We start from the raw sequence: 15,048 nt of genomic DNA, 5'->3' as shown, positions 1-15,048 counted from the left end.
AACTGGAGAACCGTATTGCTGCAGCCACAAAGAATCCCCACATTGCAAGTGAGACAACTCTTACAGCCTTAGATGCTCCAAGCTGTGCTCAGTGGTCTCCTGAAGGGAGATGTGGGGCTGGGGGACAGGACCCTGCTCTGTAAAGGAAATGGTGCCTCAGTGGTGTATTCACACAGCAGCAGAGCGTGGTGTCCCCTGGGACAAGCCAGACTCTCTACAGGTTGCAGACACTGAGGCTGGGGCAACAGAAATGAGAGTGTCTGGTTCCAGTAAGAGAGGTACTCAGCTTCTTCCAAGCGTTCCTTAAAATGCCCATTATTAGTGCTAAGACAAGAAAGGAAAGCAGGGTTATGTCTGTGACCTTACATCCCTTCACGTGCTGGAAAGCCTGAGCTGCTCTACATCAGCTGCTCTCCCAGAATGAGAGAATCACAGAACAGCTGAGGTTGGAAGGGACCTCTGGATGTCATCTGGTCCAAGCCCCCTGCTCAAACATGGCCACCTAGAGCCAGTTGCCCAGGACCGTCTCCAGGTAGTTTTGGATATGGGAAGGCCTGTGACCTCCCTGGGCAACCCACGGCAGTTGTCAGTCACTCCCACAGCACAGTATAATTTGTTGCCCCCTTTCTAGAGTACAGGACACTGTGTGTGTCTCATCCACACATGGATTACCCCATTTTGGTCAGTCAGGCTTTTAGAAAATTTTCTTCAAATGGAAACAGATCTCGTCATCATTTCACCTGTCTAACAGTAGAAACTGGCCAGCGTTGGCAGTGAAGAAATACCAACAAATTTCACATCCACTTTTCTTAGGGTGTAAATCAAGGTGCACAGCACAGGAATAAGTGTGATGTAAAGAACAGCTCCTACTCTGTCAGTCAATGGTTTAAATCACCATAAATAAAACCCAACCTCTGGCACAATTACACTTAATTTGAAGTGTAAAGCCTGCATGGATCCTGTGGCCTTTTCCTACCTTTGCAAGAGCTCTTTAGTTGGGTCGGCAAACCAGGGGTCATGCCAGGAGTCAGTGGCAGCACTTTGGCAGTGCTTTGGCCAAGGGTATTACTCATCTGTCAGAAACAATGCCATCCCTCCCTCATCCAGAAGGAAAATTTCAGAGAGTATCATCATTGCCAAGGACCTTCCCCTTGTTACAAGGTTCAGTGTGGTAGTGTAGGAGGTCTATATGGATGATGATGTTCGTCATTAGCAGCATGACTAGGGAAAAAAATTTCAGACATGCAAGTGAAACGCTGCTATAGAGCTTTTGGCCTTCAGGTGTTCTGAGCTGTGTTTTATGAGCCAGCCTCAAGACATTCAGCAGCATGGGTGACTTTTCCCTGCTAGTCCCATCCATGTGTGCTGGCCATGGCCCCTAGATTGAGTGGTGGAGGGCAGAGGAAGCTGGAGTAGCAGCTCTGGGCCATCCCAAGGGCTGTTCCCTTCTTTACCACTCTTGCCATTCTGCAAAGCAAATCACCTTTCAGAGCCCAAAGCCAACCCCCTGCCAAGGCAGCGCAGCTCCAGCCAGAGCAAGAGGAACGCTCTTGCTCAGGAGCTGATGGGGCTGCTGAGCCCTCAGAGCCTCCTGCCTTTCTGGGCATTTGTGCACAGAGACACAACAAGGCAAGGTCTCCTTGTCCCCTCACCCCCTTCACCCAGAGCAACACCCTTCTCCTTTGGCAGCTTGGGGCGTGTCCACAGCGGGAAGGACCACATGGAGGCCAGGCTTGAATGCAGCAGAACTTTAATGAGTCAAAAGAAGGAAATAAATTCACTCCAAGTGGAGGTCAGCAGCAGAGCGAGCCCTGAGGGCAGCTGAGAATCTGCAGTCCTTGGCCATAGAGAAGTTCCTGCATGATGTCTGTCTGCCTGTCCCAGGGAGGAAGACGAGATAGATGGGCCTTCCCCAGTTGGTGCTGGGCTGCGTGAGGGGAGAGGTAGTAAACAAAGAAAAAGGAAAGAAAAGCAAAACCATTCCGCTATCCCAAAAGCAACGTCCAAAATATTAATCCTCTACCCAGCACAATGTTCTGAGTTCCTCAAGCTGTTTCCTGGGGTTTGTCGGCACCTTTAACAGGGTGGGCACCTTCTGCCACAGTAGCGGCTGGTAATGCAGGAGAGGTCAAAGCCCCCAGAGTTGATGGGCACTCCGTCACAGCTGAGGATGCTGCCAACGGCAGCGGAGGTGGAGGAGCCCACAACGGTGTTCTGTGGGAAGGAGCTGAGGATGGGTCCGGGCAGGGTCACCACCACGGGGGAGGGCTGGATGACGACGGTGGAGCTCTGGCACTGCCTGACACAGGGCTCATTGCAGCTGTTGGCCAGCGGGGTGGGGCCGCAGGGCCGGCATGGCAGGCACTGGTCATAGCAGGACATGTCTCTGAAGGTGGAGGTGCACCTGGGTAGAAACAGGGAGGAAGCAGAGCACAAGGGTGGGTGAGGAGCTGCCTGGTTACCCTGTCATAGAGGAGATAAGGCCAATACTTAGTGGGGAGATGAAAGTTTTGACAAAAGCCACATGGTCTTCATTCCCCCACAAAGAACAGCCTGGCTAAACAAAGATCTCTCCTTATGCATAAACTTAAACTCTACTCAGCCCCCAGCCTCTATAAGCACACCGTGTCCCCACTTCTCTCTGTCATGACAAGAAAATCCAAACCCCAGGACAGGACAGAACAATATTAGCTGGGATGTCTCTCAAGTGCAGATCTCCCTTTGGAAGAGGAGGAGAAGGGGCTTCAGACTCACCTGGTTCCCAAGCAGAAGGAGCCAAGAGAAGTGCATGAGAGAGCAGGGACTTGGGCTGCCTTTTATACCTGCCCTTCACTGCCACAGGACCAGAGGCACCTTTGCAGAGGTAACAATTTTCTGACAAGCTCATCTTGAATGCAAACCATCGCAGCTAATGCTATGGGCTGTGCTTTCATTTCCTGCACTGCTCCTTCTCATTTCCAGGTTTGTGCCATGCCCATTCCCCAGTGAAGGCTTGTTCTGAGCACTGGGATGAAAGGCCCCAGGATTTCTAGGGCAGGAATGCAGCAGTGCTGGCAGAAGACTCAGCTCAAGTGTTGGATGTTTTCACAGCAAGCAAGTGATGTCAGTCTGGGTCACTCTGTTGGGGCTGTTTGAAGTGTTGTTCTCAGGAAAAAGCTGCACCCATCCTCAGATGAATGCCGTGAGCTCCCGTGCATGAGATTGTGCCATGTCATTGTCTTTCCCTGCCTCCCTCCTCAGCTCACCTCAGTGGTCACTTGTTGTTGCCTCCCCAGGTGTAGGTGTTGTGCTGCTGGGGTTTGACCCCATCCTGCCTAACACTGCCCAGTCCCCCGGGATCCTCAGCAGAGTCCATGGTCCCTTTTGTTCCCATGTATGTTCTTTCCTTGTCTTTACTTGTAAGCAGACAGGTTTCTGTGGATGCACATGGGAGCAAAGATTTGTCTATAATTCCATGCAGGTGTGCACAATGTGTGTAAGTGTGTCCTTGTGTGTCCTTCATCACAAGGGAATGTGCTGCTCATGGTAGGGACACTCTCCTCTGCTCTGTCCATGAGCACCACAAAGCAGCAGGTTGCCAGGGTCAGAAGGAACCTGAGTGCAGCTGAACGGTGATGGCACCAGCCTGCTAGAGATGTGTCCAGGGAAGACGCTCTGAAGTGCAGCCCCTGGATCCTGAGACCTCCTTTTCTTGTTCCTTCAAACTTACGCTCTGCTGCTGCCAATGTCAGGCCACTACAAGGATGGTTTCACTCCAGCTTGGCTCCTTAGTTTAATTCAGTGTAACAGCAGTGGGAGTGCCTCAGCACGGCTGGAAGTGCCCCCTCCCTGCCTCTCCAGGCCAGGACACAGCTGCTCTCCCCAGCTCTAGAGAGTTCAGAAGGACGGGGATTGCTTTCTGGGCAAGGAGAAAGGCTGAGGAATCCTGCTGACCATGTGCTGGCCATCCCTGAGTGCATCTGCTTCCCGTGCAGTGTCAGTGGTGCCTGGGGTGGGACACATCAAAATGTACATTTGTAGATCATCGGTCTGGTGCTGCATCAGGCAGGACCTGAGACCTTGGAGCAAACAGATAAGGAATGAACAGAACAGAGAGCCTGATATCACTGTGCTCTTAGGGGAAGTGACAGACCCTGTGACTCTCACAAGAAAGCCAAAGACATCGTGGCTGCCTTGGACTTCAGCCCAAAAGGACCACAAGGGAAGGGGCATTAGGTTTGACACCACATCCCCCAAAGCCTGCTGCTGTCCCACAGGGCTGTCCAGAAGAGACTCTCTTTCCAACAAGGGCTGTGTACAGTGGGTAAATGTTCTAAGCCCATCTCCCCTCCTGAATATTTGTCTGCCTGGGCTCAGGCCCAGCTTGGACACAGTGCAGCCAAGGCTTCCCCCCTTCCCTTAAGTGACCTCGGGGAGGTCAGTGCCAGGGAGCTCTGCTGGGAGAGCTCAGCCAGGGCTGATTCCCCTCTCCTTGGAGCTGTTGCTGAGCTGAGGCTCTCGTGTAGCTGAGGGAAACCTTGCTGGTGTCTCAGGAGGTAACAGGCACTGTGGACAAGGAAAGGGCAGGGGAGGTGTGTACCTACAGTTTAGCAAGACCTTGATAGCTCCTTTCATATTTCATTTATGATGAAATTTGTAAGAGATGTGTTCAGTGACAGGATGATAATGTGGGTGGAATATTGGCTGGACTACCAGGCTCAATGGCTGTTGATGAGTGGTGCAAATCTCAGCTAGCAGCCACTTACTGTTGTTCTTTGTCAGGTATAAGCAGTAGGATCAATACACCAATTGTTTCATTAACACACCATGAGCAACTGAAAGGTCAGAACTTCCTGCAAGTTTGGGGATGACAGCCAACCACAGGGAACAGGCAGACACTGATCTCTGTCAGCCAAATTGTTGCCAGCAGATCCAGGAAGTAAGAGTTCAAAGGAAAGAGAGAAGATGGACTGGACTGTGGAGGTCCTCTGTGACATGAGTCGAGGCAATGAACAGCTTCTGGGATAGGGAAATTTCTAGTTAAGCAAGAGGCAAAAAGAAAGAATGAGAAGTGGAATGGATTTCCCTGGGAGATTCTGCAATATCCATCTCAAAGCAGCCTGATTTAACAGGAACTGTTGCAAGCAGGGGTTGATCCAGACAACATCTGTGTGTCCCTGCTCAGCTACAGTGTGACTCTGTGATTCCCCCTGTCCCCTGCCCTCCCTGAACCCTGCACGCCCAGGTCACCCTTGGCCTCCCATCCCCTCTGCTAGAGAGCAGCTCGGAGGCATTGTGCTCGGCCTGCAGAGGGGCAGCTGAAGGGAGGCTCTCAGCCTCCTCCGTGCCATGGGCAGGAGGTGAGTGGCTGCTGTTTGCAGGCGCTGAGCTCGGGGACAGCTCTGGGAAGCTGCTGCATGTGCTGGGCCAAGGCCCTGCTGCTGCCCCAGGCTGCAGCTGGCGCTGGGCAGGCTTCTTGTTGCTGGGGAGCCCTTGCTGGAGGAGGGAGAGAGTGGGATTGCCGGGAGCCCAAGTGGTGGCGGTGCAGAGCCGCTGAGCACTCTGAGCCCGGGCGAGCCCCCGAGCGGCGCCGGCGCAGGGCTCAGCCCCGGGGCGGAGCTGGCGGCGGCCGAGAGGAGCGGAGGCGGCGGAGAGGAGGCGCCGCGGCCGGAGCAGAGAGCCGGGGCTGGCGGGGGGCAGCGAGGCGCGGGCGGCGGAGCGGCGGGATGCGGCGGGGCCGGGGCGCAGGGCTGGCGGGGCTGGCCGCGGTGCTCCTGGGTGCGCGGGGCTGCCGGCGGCGGCTGGGACAGGGGCTGCGGGGGCCGGGGCTGGGCCGGGGCTCGCCTGTGACCCTCCTGCTCCTCTTGAACCTTATTCTCTTCTCTGTCCTCCCTTCTGTCCCCAACGAGGTCGTTCCCTCCCAGCTTGCTTCTCTATTCTGTTACTCCACTTCTGCATCCATCCATCCATCCATCCATCCATCCATCCATCCATCCCAGCCAATCTCTTTTCCTCAGTCCACTCTCCTCTTCCTCACTCGGACTGTCCTTCCAAACATCCCTCATACATTCCTGTCCCCAAAGAACCACTCTCAGAGGAACTGTCTGTCCATCCTGTGTTCTCAGATCACACCCCCATCATCTGTGAAGTGTCTCCTTCTCCCCTCTCCCTCTGCACGACATGTTCAGCTGAAGCAAAGGGATTCTTCTTTTCTCCTTGGCAGTGGCTGCGGGCAGAGCCCAGGTGCAGCAGGAGCCGTCGGCAGAGACCACCGAGGGCACCGGCGTCACCATCAACTGCTCCCACTCCAACATCCAGACCGGGGAGTTCATCCAGTGGTACCGTCAGCTCCCGGGCCGAGCCCTCTCATTCCTCGCGCTCACTCTGAAAGGCTCCAAAGATCTGCAGGCCCCGCCGGGGCGGCTGTCGGTGGCGGCAGACCGCCGGTCCAGCGCCCTGTGGCTCGCCTGGCCCCGGCGCGGGGACGCGGCGGTGTATTACTGCGCGCTGGGAGACACGGGGAGAGGAGCCGGGGCTGCGGCCGGGCACGAACCGCCGCGGGCGGGGCCGGGCGGGGCCGGCGGGGGCGGGGGGACAGCCCCGGGCGGGCCCGCCAGGGGGCGCTGCCGCTCCGCCCGCCGGGGCCGCCTCGCCTCGCCCGGCCCCGCCCGGCCCTGCCTGTCCCTGGGCCCCGGGCCGCTTCCCCCGCCCGCCCGGCCCCGCCACCAACACCGGCACCACCAGGCCCCCCCAGCAGTCAAGGCCTGGCCTCAGCACCTCTTCTCATTGACGGCCGCTGCGGGTCTGTGCTCCCGAGGCCACCAAAGAGCCGCGCTTGGGCAGCGCTGCCCAGGGACAGGCAGACGGGCTGGGCAAGGCAGGCAGGGCAGGGCGGGCTTTCCCCCAGGCTCTCTTGCTGCCTCCCGACGGGCTCAGACTCTGCTGCCTAACGGGGCATCCTCGGGCCTGTCTGTAACGGCCGGCCAGCTCTGCCTCAGAAATGCCTCGCCCAGGGGACAGAGTCCCAGAGCTTTTGCCCTTCCCGGGCACATGCACCAAGGGCTCCCCCAGGGCTGTTAGTACCGCCAACAGCCTCCCTGCACGTTCGACAGAGCCAATTAGCAACGGGGCAATTAAGAAACCAACGCACCCAGGAAGTACCCGGTGCAGCAGAGCTCCTCCTGCCCACGGGCAGCCGGGCAGCCCTCGGCTCACACGGAACATACAGGGCCCCTCCTCGGGCTCCGGCCTTTCCCCCTGAGGACAGCCAAGGGAACCCCGAGCAGGTGCTTTCCTCTGCCCCGGCCCCACGGGCACTCCAGGGCTGAGTTGCTAATGAAAAGCTTTCCTTGAGAAAGAACAGCCAGAAGAGGTTGCACATTTCGTTACTTTGTAAAAGCTCCAATATACAATGAAAAACTGCATCCTCCGGCTACAGGCTGTCACGGATCTTTCAAAATGTTTCTGCTCATGTTACAGATTCATCCCACGGAGTCAGGAGTTCAAGCTCCACAGCGAGAGGAGAAGTGGATGTCGAGGTCACAGGCACCTTCATCGCTCCCCTCAGTGGCTCAGTGTTGAGACCACGAGCCTGTTTGACAGGATTCAGAACTTTCTGATTTGAGGCCCAGGAGACACAGTAAAAGCCTGGTCTGGGCACCTGAGGTGGGTTGGGTTAAACTTGGCTGGGTGCCAGGTGCCCCACCAAGCTGCTCTATCACTGCTCCTCCTCAACTGGACAAGGGAGAGAAAATATTACCAAAGCCTCGTGAGTTGAGATAAGGAAGGTAAGATCACTCAGCAATTACAGGCTTAAGGAGCCAACACAGCTCTTCAAAGTGAATGGTCAGAGGGTTCCAAGGCACAGAGTGAGGGATCAGTCATGGTGCCTGTCCCAGCTGCACTTTGTAACTCTGTTTCCAGGGAACTACTGGCAGGGGGACAAACAAGGCAGAGCCACAGGCATGGCCAGGCCAGCACATGGATCAGCCCCATGGTCACATGGCATCAGCCCCTTTTGTCCCTGTTTCCAGCTCTCCTCCCATGCCTGCTCCACGCCAAACTGCCTTGGTCCTTCCATTTCCGTTTCTCTGCTTCTTCCCCTAAACAACCCATGCACAACCCCTTGCACAGTCCTCCAATTCTTTTCCACTGCATCCCATAAGGAATCCAATCTCCCTGTAGGCAAAAACACCCCTGAGTTCCTAAGATGATCCTCTCTTCTCACTCTTCTCAGAAGTGTCACCTCCAGACAAAGAGGCTGATCAGTTGTAACGAGAGGGATGTGGATAAGATTTTTGTGAAGCAAAGGGTTGTGCTGGATGTCCTCCTGCCACAGAGAGGTCATGTCTCTGACTCTGGCTGGGATGTTTACAGCATCTGCTGTTCCCAGAGACATTTCCCTTGAAGGGCCTTGTCTGTGGTCTGGGGAGAAGGGAGAGAAAATCCCTGTGGGCACAGAGAGTCACACTCCTGCTTCCAGGTGCCTGTAGCTGTTCCTGGTTCCACCTCCCTTCAGACACTACTGAGGAGGGACAAGGAGCACCTGAGGGGCTGCAAAGGGGCCTGTCTCCAACCCTGAGAGAGGTGGGTGCAAGCCCCTGTCTCTGGTTGGACACTGGATGGCAGGAGATGTTCATTATGGAGCCCAGAACTGGATCCAGCACTCCAGAAGTGGCCTCACCAGCATTGAGTAGAGAGGAAGGATCAGGTCCCTTGTCCTGCTGGTGGTGCAGCCCAGGATGCTGTTGGCTTTCCTTGCCACAAGAGTGCATTGCCACAGCAGACTCGGGAACAATCCTGAGCTGCTGAAAGTGAGCTGGACACAGCACTGAGTATTCAGGAGAAGTATTGCAGCTGCTTGTCCAAATCTTGCTCTTCCCTCAGTGTCCACCAGTGACCCCTCTTGGAGAAGGGGGCTCTTGGTAGGAGACATGACTGCTCCTGTGGGGTTACCTCCTTGCCAAAAGAAACCCAAGGAAGGCAAATGTCCTCCTAGCCCTGCTTCTGGGGATCAGTGAAAGCCTCAACTTGTGACAAAGACCCATGAGCCAGGCACTGGACAAGATGCTCTGTTCAACCCCTTGAGGTCTGCCCCTGCTTTTCATGTCTCTCCTGCAGTGGTGGGGACTCAGCAGGACTTGGCTGGGGGAGTCCCTGTGTCTCTGAGTCCCTGTGAGTTCCTTGCCCAGCAGTAAACTGCTGGTGGCTGCAGTTCTGGGATGTGCATTTCTGGGTTCTAGTGTGTCCCTCTGTGCACACATCTCTTATTATGCTCAGTCTGTCTGTTCCTGGAGTGGGGAAGCTGTGGGATGAGCTGGAAAAATCCGCCATGGTGGCAGGCCAACATGTCCTAATTACGAGAGTGGGGTCAGCTCAGTAGGCCATGACAGTGGATGTTGACAGTGAGGCCGCTTGAGGTGTCAAAGAAATTTCCGTTTTTGTGGAAGACAGTGGGTGTCTTATGTGTCCAAAGGAGAGATGGGCCAGAGGGAAAGAGAAGGAGGCAAAGAGAGTGAGGCACCTGGAGAAAAATGTCTCTGTGAGGTACTGCAAGAGATATGAGAAGTCCCCTTATCACCTGAGTGGGGTAAGAATGATAAGATTTGGATCCCACCTGGTGGTGGAATTCAGGTCTGTCCTCATGCTGGGATGTTCCCAAAGAGCTGTGAGAAAATGTTCAGGGTCTTGCAGGAAAGGCAGGACATCTGGGAGAGCAAACAATAAATACGTTGGAATATGGGAGCACAAAGTAACTCATTGCAGAATGATATTTCACAGGACCTGAGTGCTTTTCTACACCTGTCTTATCTCTGTCTTATCTCTGAGTTTGGGGGAAGGGGCCCTCAGCTCTCCCCTGGCAGCTCTGCTTCCCCTGGGCAACCAGGGATCTGCAGGTCAAAATTTTCTTCCAGGAGGGGACAGTGTCAGTGGTTTGAGATGAAGGAGAAGGTGGTGACAGAGTCTCAGGTCCTCTTGTTTTCGCCATGGATTACATGGTACATCTATCCAAATGCTCTGGTGAGGGGGCAGGCAATGCAGGAGGTTGTGGCTGTTTGTTCAAAATTTCCTTGCTGCTGCTCTTTCCTTCCTGTTATTCCCTGTTGCACATTGCTTCTTCAGGTTTTCCTGCAGGCCTGTCTCTTAGAGTATCTGCTCCAGGGTGTATCCCTCAGAGGTCGGAGGTCAAAGTAAGATGGAAAACATATCATGTCACGGGGCAATGCTCCTTCCTGAAATTGCATGATGATTCCAATTTTGGATAATAGTCTGAACCACCTTCTGGAATCTCCTGTTGTTGCATGGTCATGTGCTGAGATCCAGAGGACCTGCTCTCCCCACTGCACTCTACCAGTCCTTGGAGCCCTTCTCATGCCCTACTTCATGGGCCTGCCAGGAGAACACCTGGCCTTGGGGACAGCTGCCTCATGCCTGGGGAAAGGCCAGGCAGCACAGATGTACCATGGGGGTTTGGGCACTCGTTACTGTCCTTGGGGTGCCCTGTCTGGTGGGAGCTAGGGGTGTGTGAGTGACACGAGGGCTGTGGTGTGAGGGCCAGACAGGCTGACTTCATCAACCTTAGGGTCATCTTAGCCCTTTGAACTGTGTAACTGCTGGGCTGTGCAGTGAACTCTTTGGGGGATGGAGGTTGTAGCGGTGACCTGTCATTGCTATCCTTGTCCTTGAGTGCAGGTCATAACCCCTCATTCTGGGGACATGTGGGAATATGAGGAGGATTAGTTCTGGGGCTGTTTTAAAGGATTTTTCTCACATCAATCCCACTCCTGCATCTTTTGCAGACATCTTTTGACTGAGCTTCTTTTCCTACCATTAAAGCTAGAAAAACTCCCATTTGCACAAACATGTGAGCTACTGACCTCTCAGAGCCTCCAGCAGAATTGGGCTCCTCTCTAGGGGATAGCAGTGGTCAGGTTCCCTTTCTGCAGGTCATGCTCTGAGGCCAAGGGCCTGTGTCTGAGCAGAGATGCCAGAAGGCAGAGCCCTATGGCCACTGGCTGTGGAGGAGCCAGGTATGACTTCCTCACCTCCAAGAGACAGTTCCTGAACAGTCCCCACTGCCATGTGTCCCATCCTCCCCTTCCTCTCCGAATGATGAATGAAACATCTGCTTTGGTCCCCAACCCGATCACCCACCAATCAAGACAATGCCTTTTTTCCTCAGCAACTCGATACAATGTCCACCAATAAAAGGATTATGTGGAGGCAGAGGCTGGGATGCAGAAAGCTTTAATGACTCTGAAGAGGGAAATTGGTTCACTTTGAAAGGAGATGGCCAGAGCAGGGAGAGCACCAGCAGCTGCCAAATGTCTGTGCCCTTTGGCCATGGTGGAGATCCCAGAAGGGATGCATCATTATGGAGGGAGAGGGGCCGACAGATCCCCCAGCTTGTCTCTGGGGTTCTTACAGCCCAGAAGAAAGACAAGACAAGAAAGAGATTGGAGGGAGGAGAAGGCAGAGAAGTTAGACTTTGGCCATGTTTTTAGAGAGACCCTGCTGCCCTCCCTTGGAAGGATGCTCAGCTTCTCTGAAATCACTGGCCAGGAGCTCTGTCCTCAGTCCAGCATGAGCTTCTGAGTTCCTGGTGGTCCATGTCCGGGCTGTCATCAGTGGGTTTAGCAGGGGGGGCACCTTCTGCCGCAGTAGCGGCTGGTAATGCAGGAGAGGTCAAAGCCCCCAGAGTTGATGGGCACTCCGTCACAGCTGAGGATGCTGCCAACGGCAGCGGAGGTGGAGGAGCCCACAACGGTGTTCTGTGGGAAGGAGCTGAGGATGGGGCCAGGCAGGGTCACCACCACGGGGGAGGGCTGGATGACGATGGTGGAGCTCTGGCACTGCCTGACACAGGGCTCATTGCAGCTGTTGGCCAGCGGGGTGGGGCCGCAGGGCCGGCAGCAGGGCTCGCAGGGCTGGCACTGGTCACAGCAGGACATGTCTTGGGATCTGAGTTGTACCTGTGAGAGAGGTCAGGAAGGAAATAAAACACAGAGATGCATCATGAGCACCTTGTCACTGCAGTATGAGGCTGTCCTGAGGTGTATGAGGGCTTCTTGACCTCTTCCTGCCAGAGTCCAAAAAGAGCCGGCAGCTCCTATGTTGCTACTATCTACCCCTGAGAACAGAATCCAAGACAGTACTGTCCCAGACTCCCTCCAAGCTTAATCTCTCCCCCTCTCCCATGACAAGCAGCCCCAAGATCTGGTATAAAACAAAGCCAGTCACAGCTGACAGGTTCACTGAAGTGAGACCTCCTTTGCGAGAAAGCAGAGAAGGAGAAGGGGCCTCAGACTCACCTGGTTCTCAGGGAGAAGGAGGCAGGAGAAGTGGATGAGAGAACGAGGAGCTGTGCTGGCTTTTATCCTTAACCTTTACTGCCCCAGGCTGACAGAGGCATCCCTTGTAGAGGTGGTTATTATCTGACAAGCTCATCCTGAATGCAAAACATCCCACCTAATGCTATGGGCTGTGTTTTGGCTTCCGGAATCGTCTTTTCATTTCCTGCTTGATGTCAGGTACATTCCCCAGTGAAGGCATCTTTTGCGTGACAGGATGAGAGGCCCAAGCATTTCCGGAGCAAGACATGTCAGCATGAGGAGAGGACTCACCTCACATGCTGGAGGAACCCAGTATGGGAGACTCAAGCTAGACCAAACAGCTGGCTTAGACAACACACACAGACACACAAGCATGTGCACGTGCACACACACGCGCAATCACACACAGAAATCTAAACCTCTAGTCTTTCAGACTTAATTAAGAAGACTCAATGCACCCCAAGAGAGACATATACACTGTCCACACACGTCTTGGACTGGACAGAGTCATCTTCTCCCAGCCCTGTTTGCAAGGGTTCCCTGTGGCTGAGGGAAGACTGATCTGTGCTTGGTGAGAGCGGGAGATGCAACTGATGAGAGTAACATGCCCAGCTTGAGCCCATTCACCCCACAAAACCCTTTTCCCTGCTCTCTGTCTGTCCCTGAGTACAATGGACATGGATATGGGCTTTAGCCATTGGATGGAAGTGCTTCTAGGTGCTGGTGGGACAGCCTGTGGGTTCACTCCTTGTCGCATGATGAAGCAAGCCATGGAGGTGTGACCAGGTAGGCCGTCCCTGCTGTGAGCTTATGTTAGTTGGGGAGTTCAGAGGCCACCATGGGTCAAGGGCAGGATCATTGTCTCCTCAACCTTCTCGCAGACTCTCTGGGAATGAGACACCACCCACAGTAGAAGAAGAAAGAACTAAGGAGCTCTTACTCTCATCTGGACATCAGAAGTTCATAGGATCACTTGGGTAGTAACCAAAGGTGTTCAGGGAGCTGACAGGACACTCTCTACTCAGTCCCTGGAATGGAGATGGAGGAAACACTCTCAGAAGCTTTTCCTAAACTCATGAAAGGCTCAAGAAGGGGCTTGGGATCAGCTGACATGAGTTGAGTGAGGCCAAATCATGCCTGAGCAACATCAATGCTTTCTGTGAGGTGGTGGCTGGCACTGTGGGGAAGGGGAGGGGCACTGCCTGGGCTGTGCCTGGATTTTAGCAAGAGCTTTGACATACCCTCATGGGTGCACACACATGCACACCTATACCCACACCGAGGTACGCACACACACGGGCATGCACACAAACATGACATGTGTCATATCTGTGCACTTGTAAAGAGGTGTGTGCACACAGGTTTCCAAAGGAGCCCATGAGCAGACACAAGCACAGCCACCCCACAAACCAACATGTACACACAGATATTCAACACACATGCTGACATATATGCATCCTCCTGCATCCATGGGTGTGCAGATATACTTGCACGCTCATGTACAGCGATGTGCACACATAAAAGCACATACCCACACACACCTGTGCCCACACACATATCTGCAGACCAATGTCACACTCGTCCACGCTCACCTGCATGAAGGCACATGCATGTGATAAAACACATACGCCCTCATCAACAGATGTGCACAAACACACCCGCAGCCAATATTTGCGCACACTCCTGCTTGCCTGTGCATTGCCCCAGGCACACACAGGCACACGTATGTGCAAATGGACACATGAGCACAGCGAGAAGAACATGTATGTGAGCATGAACATTCACAGACGCCACTGAGAACCACGAAGCCTATGCCAGTTCTCAGCCTCTCGGGATGACTCTAGGCAAGTCCTTCAGGCCCTACAGTTAAGGCAGTGGGTCGGTTCCTGGCCATTCCCATCAGCTTTAGTGAGATCAAGGGATTGACTGGGCTTCATTACTGTGTTTTTTTACTAGAAAATTGAGAGACGAAGCTGCCATGGCCTTTCCAGGCATTGAGCCTCTCCGTGTCCAGGGTCTGTGTGTCAGGGATAACGTAAAAAATAGAGAACATCCATATTGCTGCAGCCACAAAGAATCACCACATCACAAGTGAGAAAATTCTTACATCTGTGCTGTTCTTACTGATTTCCTAAAGGGAGACATGAGGGTAGGGACAGGCCCCTGCTCTGTAAAGGAAATGGTGCCTCAGTGGTGTATTCACACAGCAGCAGAGCGTGGTGTCCCTGGGACAAGCCAGACTCTCTACAGACTGCAGACACTGAGGCTGGGGCAACAGAAATGACAGTGGCTGGTTCCAGTAAGAGAGGAACTCAGCCTCTTCCAAGCATTCCTTAAAATGTCATTAATTCGGGCTAAAGATAGAAAGAAAGTGAGGATAGTACAGATAACCTTACATGCCTTCAGATGCTGGGAACCCTGAGCTGCTCTACATCAGCTGAACTCCCAGAATGAGAGGATCACAGAACAGCTGAGGTTGGAAGGGACCTCTGGATGTCATCTGGTCCAAACCCCCTGCTCAAGCAGGGCCACCTCAAGCCAGTTGCACAGGACTGTATCCAGGCGGTTTCTGTGTATGTCTAAGGAGGGAAGATCAGTGACCTCCCTGGGCAACCCATGGCAGTTGTCAGTCAGTCCCACAGCACAGCACAATGTGTTGCCCCGTTGCCAGGGCACAGGACACTGTGCATGTCCCATCCACACATGGATTACCCCATTTTGGTCAGCCAGTCTTTTA

At 54.1% G+C, this 15,048-nt stretch overlaps 1 protein-coding gene and 1 gene segment (V, D, J or C); one reads left to right on the top strand and one right to left on the bottom strand.

Annotated features, from left to right (window-relative positions):
* Positions 1-2,076: 2,076 nt before the first annotated feature.
* On the bottom strand, positions 2,077-2,382 carry LOC141934199 (feather keratin Cos1-2-like). The gene has a single exon (XM_074849535.1). It carries the CDS (start codon positions 2,380-2,382, stop codon positions 2,077-2,079), a length of 306 nt encoding a protein of 101 aa, XP_074705636.1.
* Positions 2,383-5,705: 3,323 nt separating this feature from the next.
* On the top strand, positions 5,706-12,431 carry LOC141934291 (immunoglobulin heavy variable 5-51-like). The segment is given in 5 exon segments: positions 5,706-5,757; positions 6,203-6,487; positions 11,665-11,727; positions 12,066-12,238; positions 12,378-12,431. Coding segments are annotated over 5 exon segments (627 nt in total).
* The last annotated feature ends 2,617 nt before the right edge of the window (positions 12,432-15,048 follow it).

Source organism: Strix aluco, chromosome 24, assembly GCF_031877795.1.
Source record: "Strix aluco isolate bStrAlu1 chromosome 24, bStrAlu1.hap1, whole genome shotgun sequence".
NCBI classification, from domain to species: Eukaryota; Metazoa; Chordata; class Aves; order Strigiformes; family Strigidae; genus Strix; species Strix aluco.
This window is presented reverse-complemented; position numbering and strand designations above follow the sequence as displayed.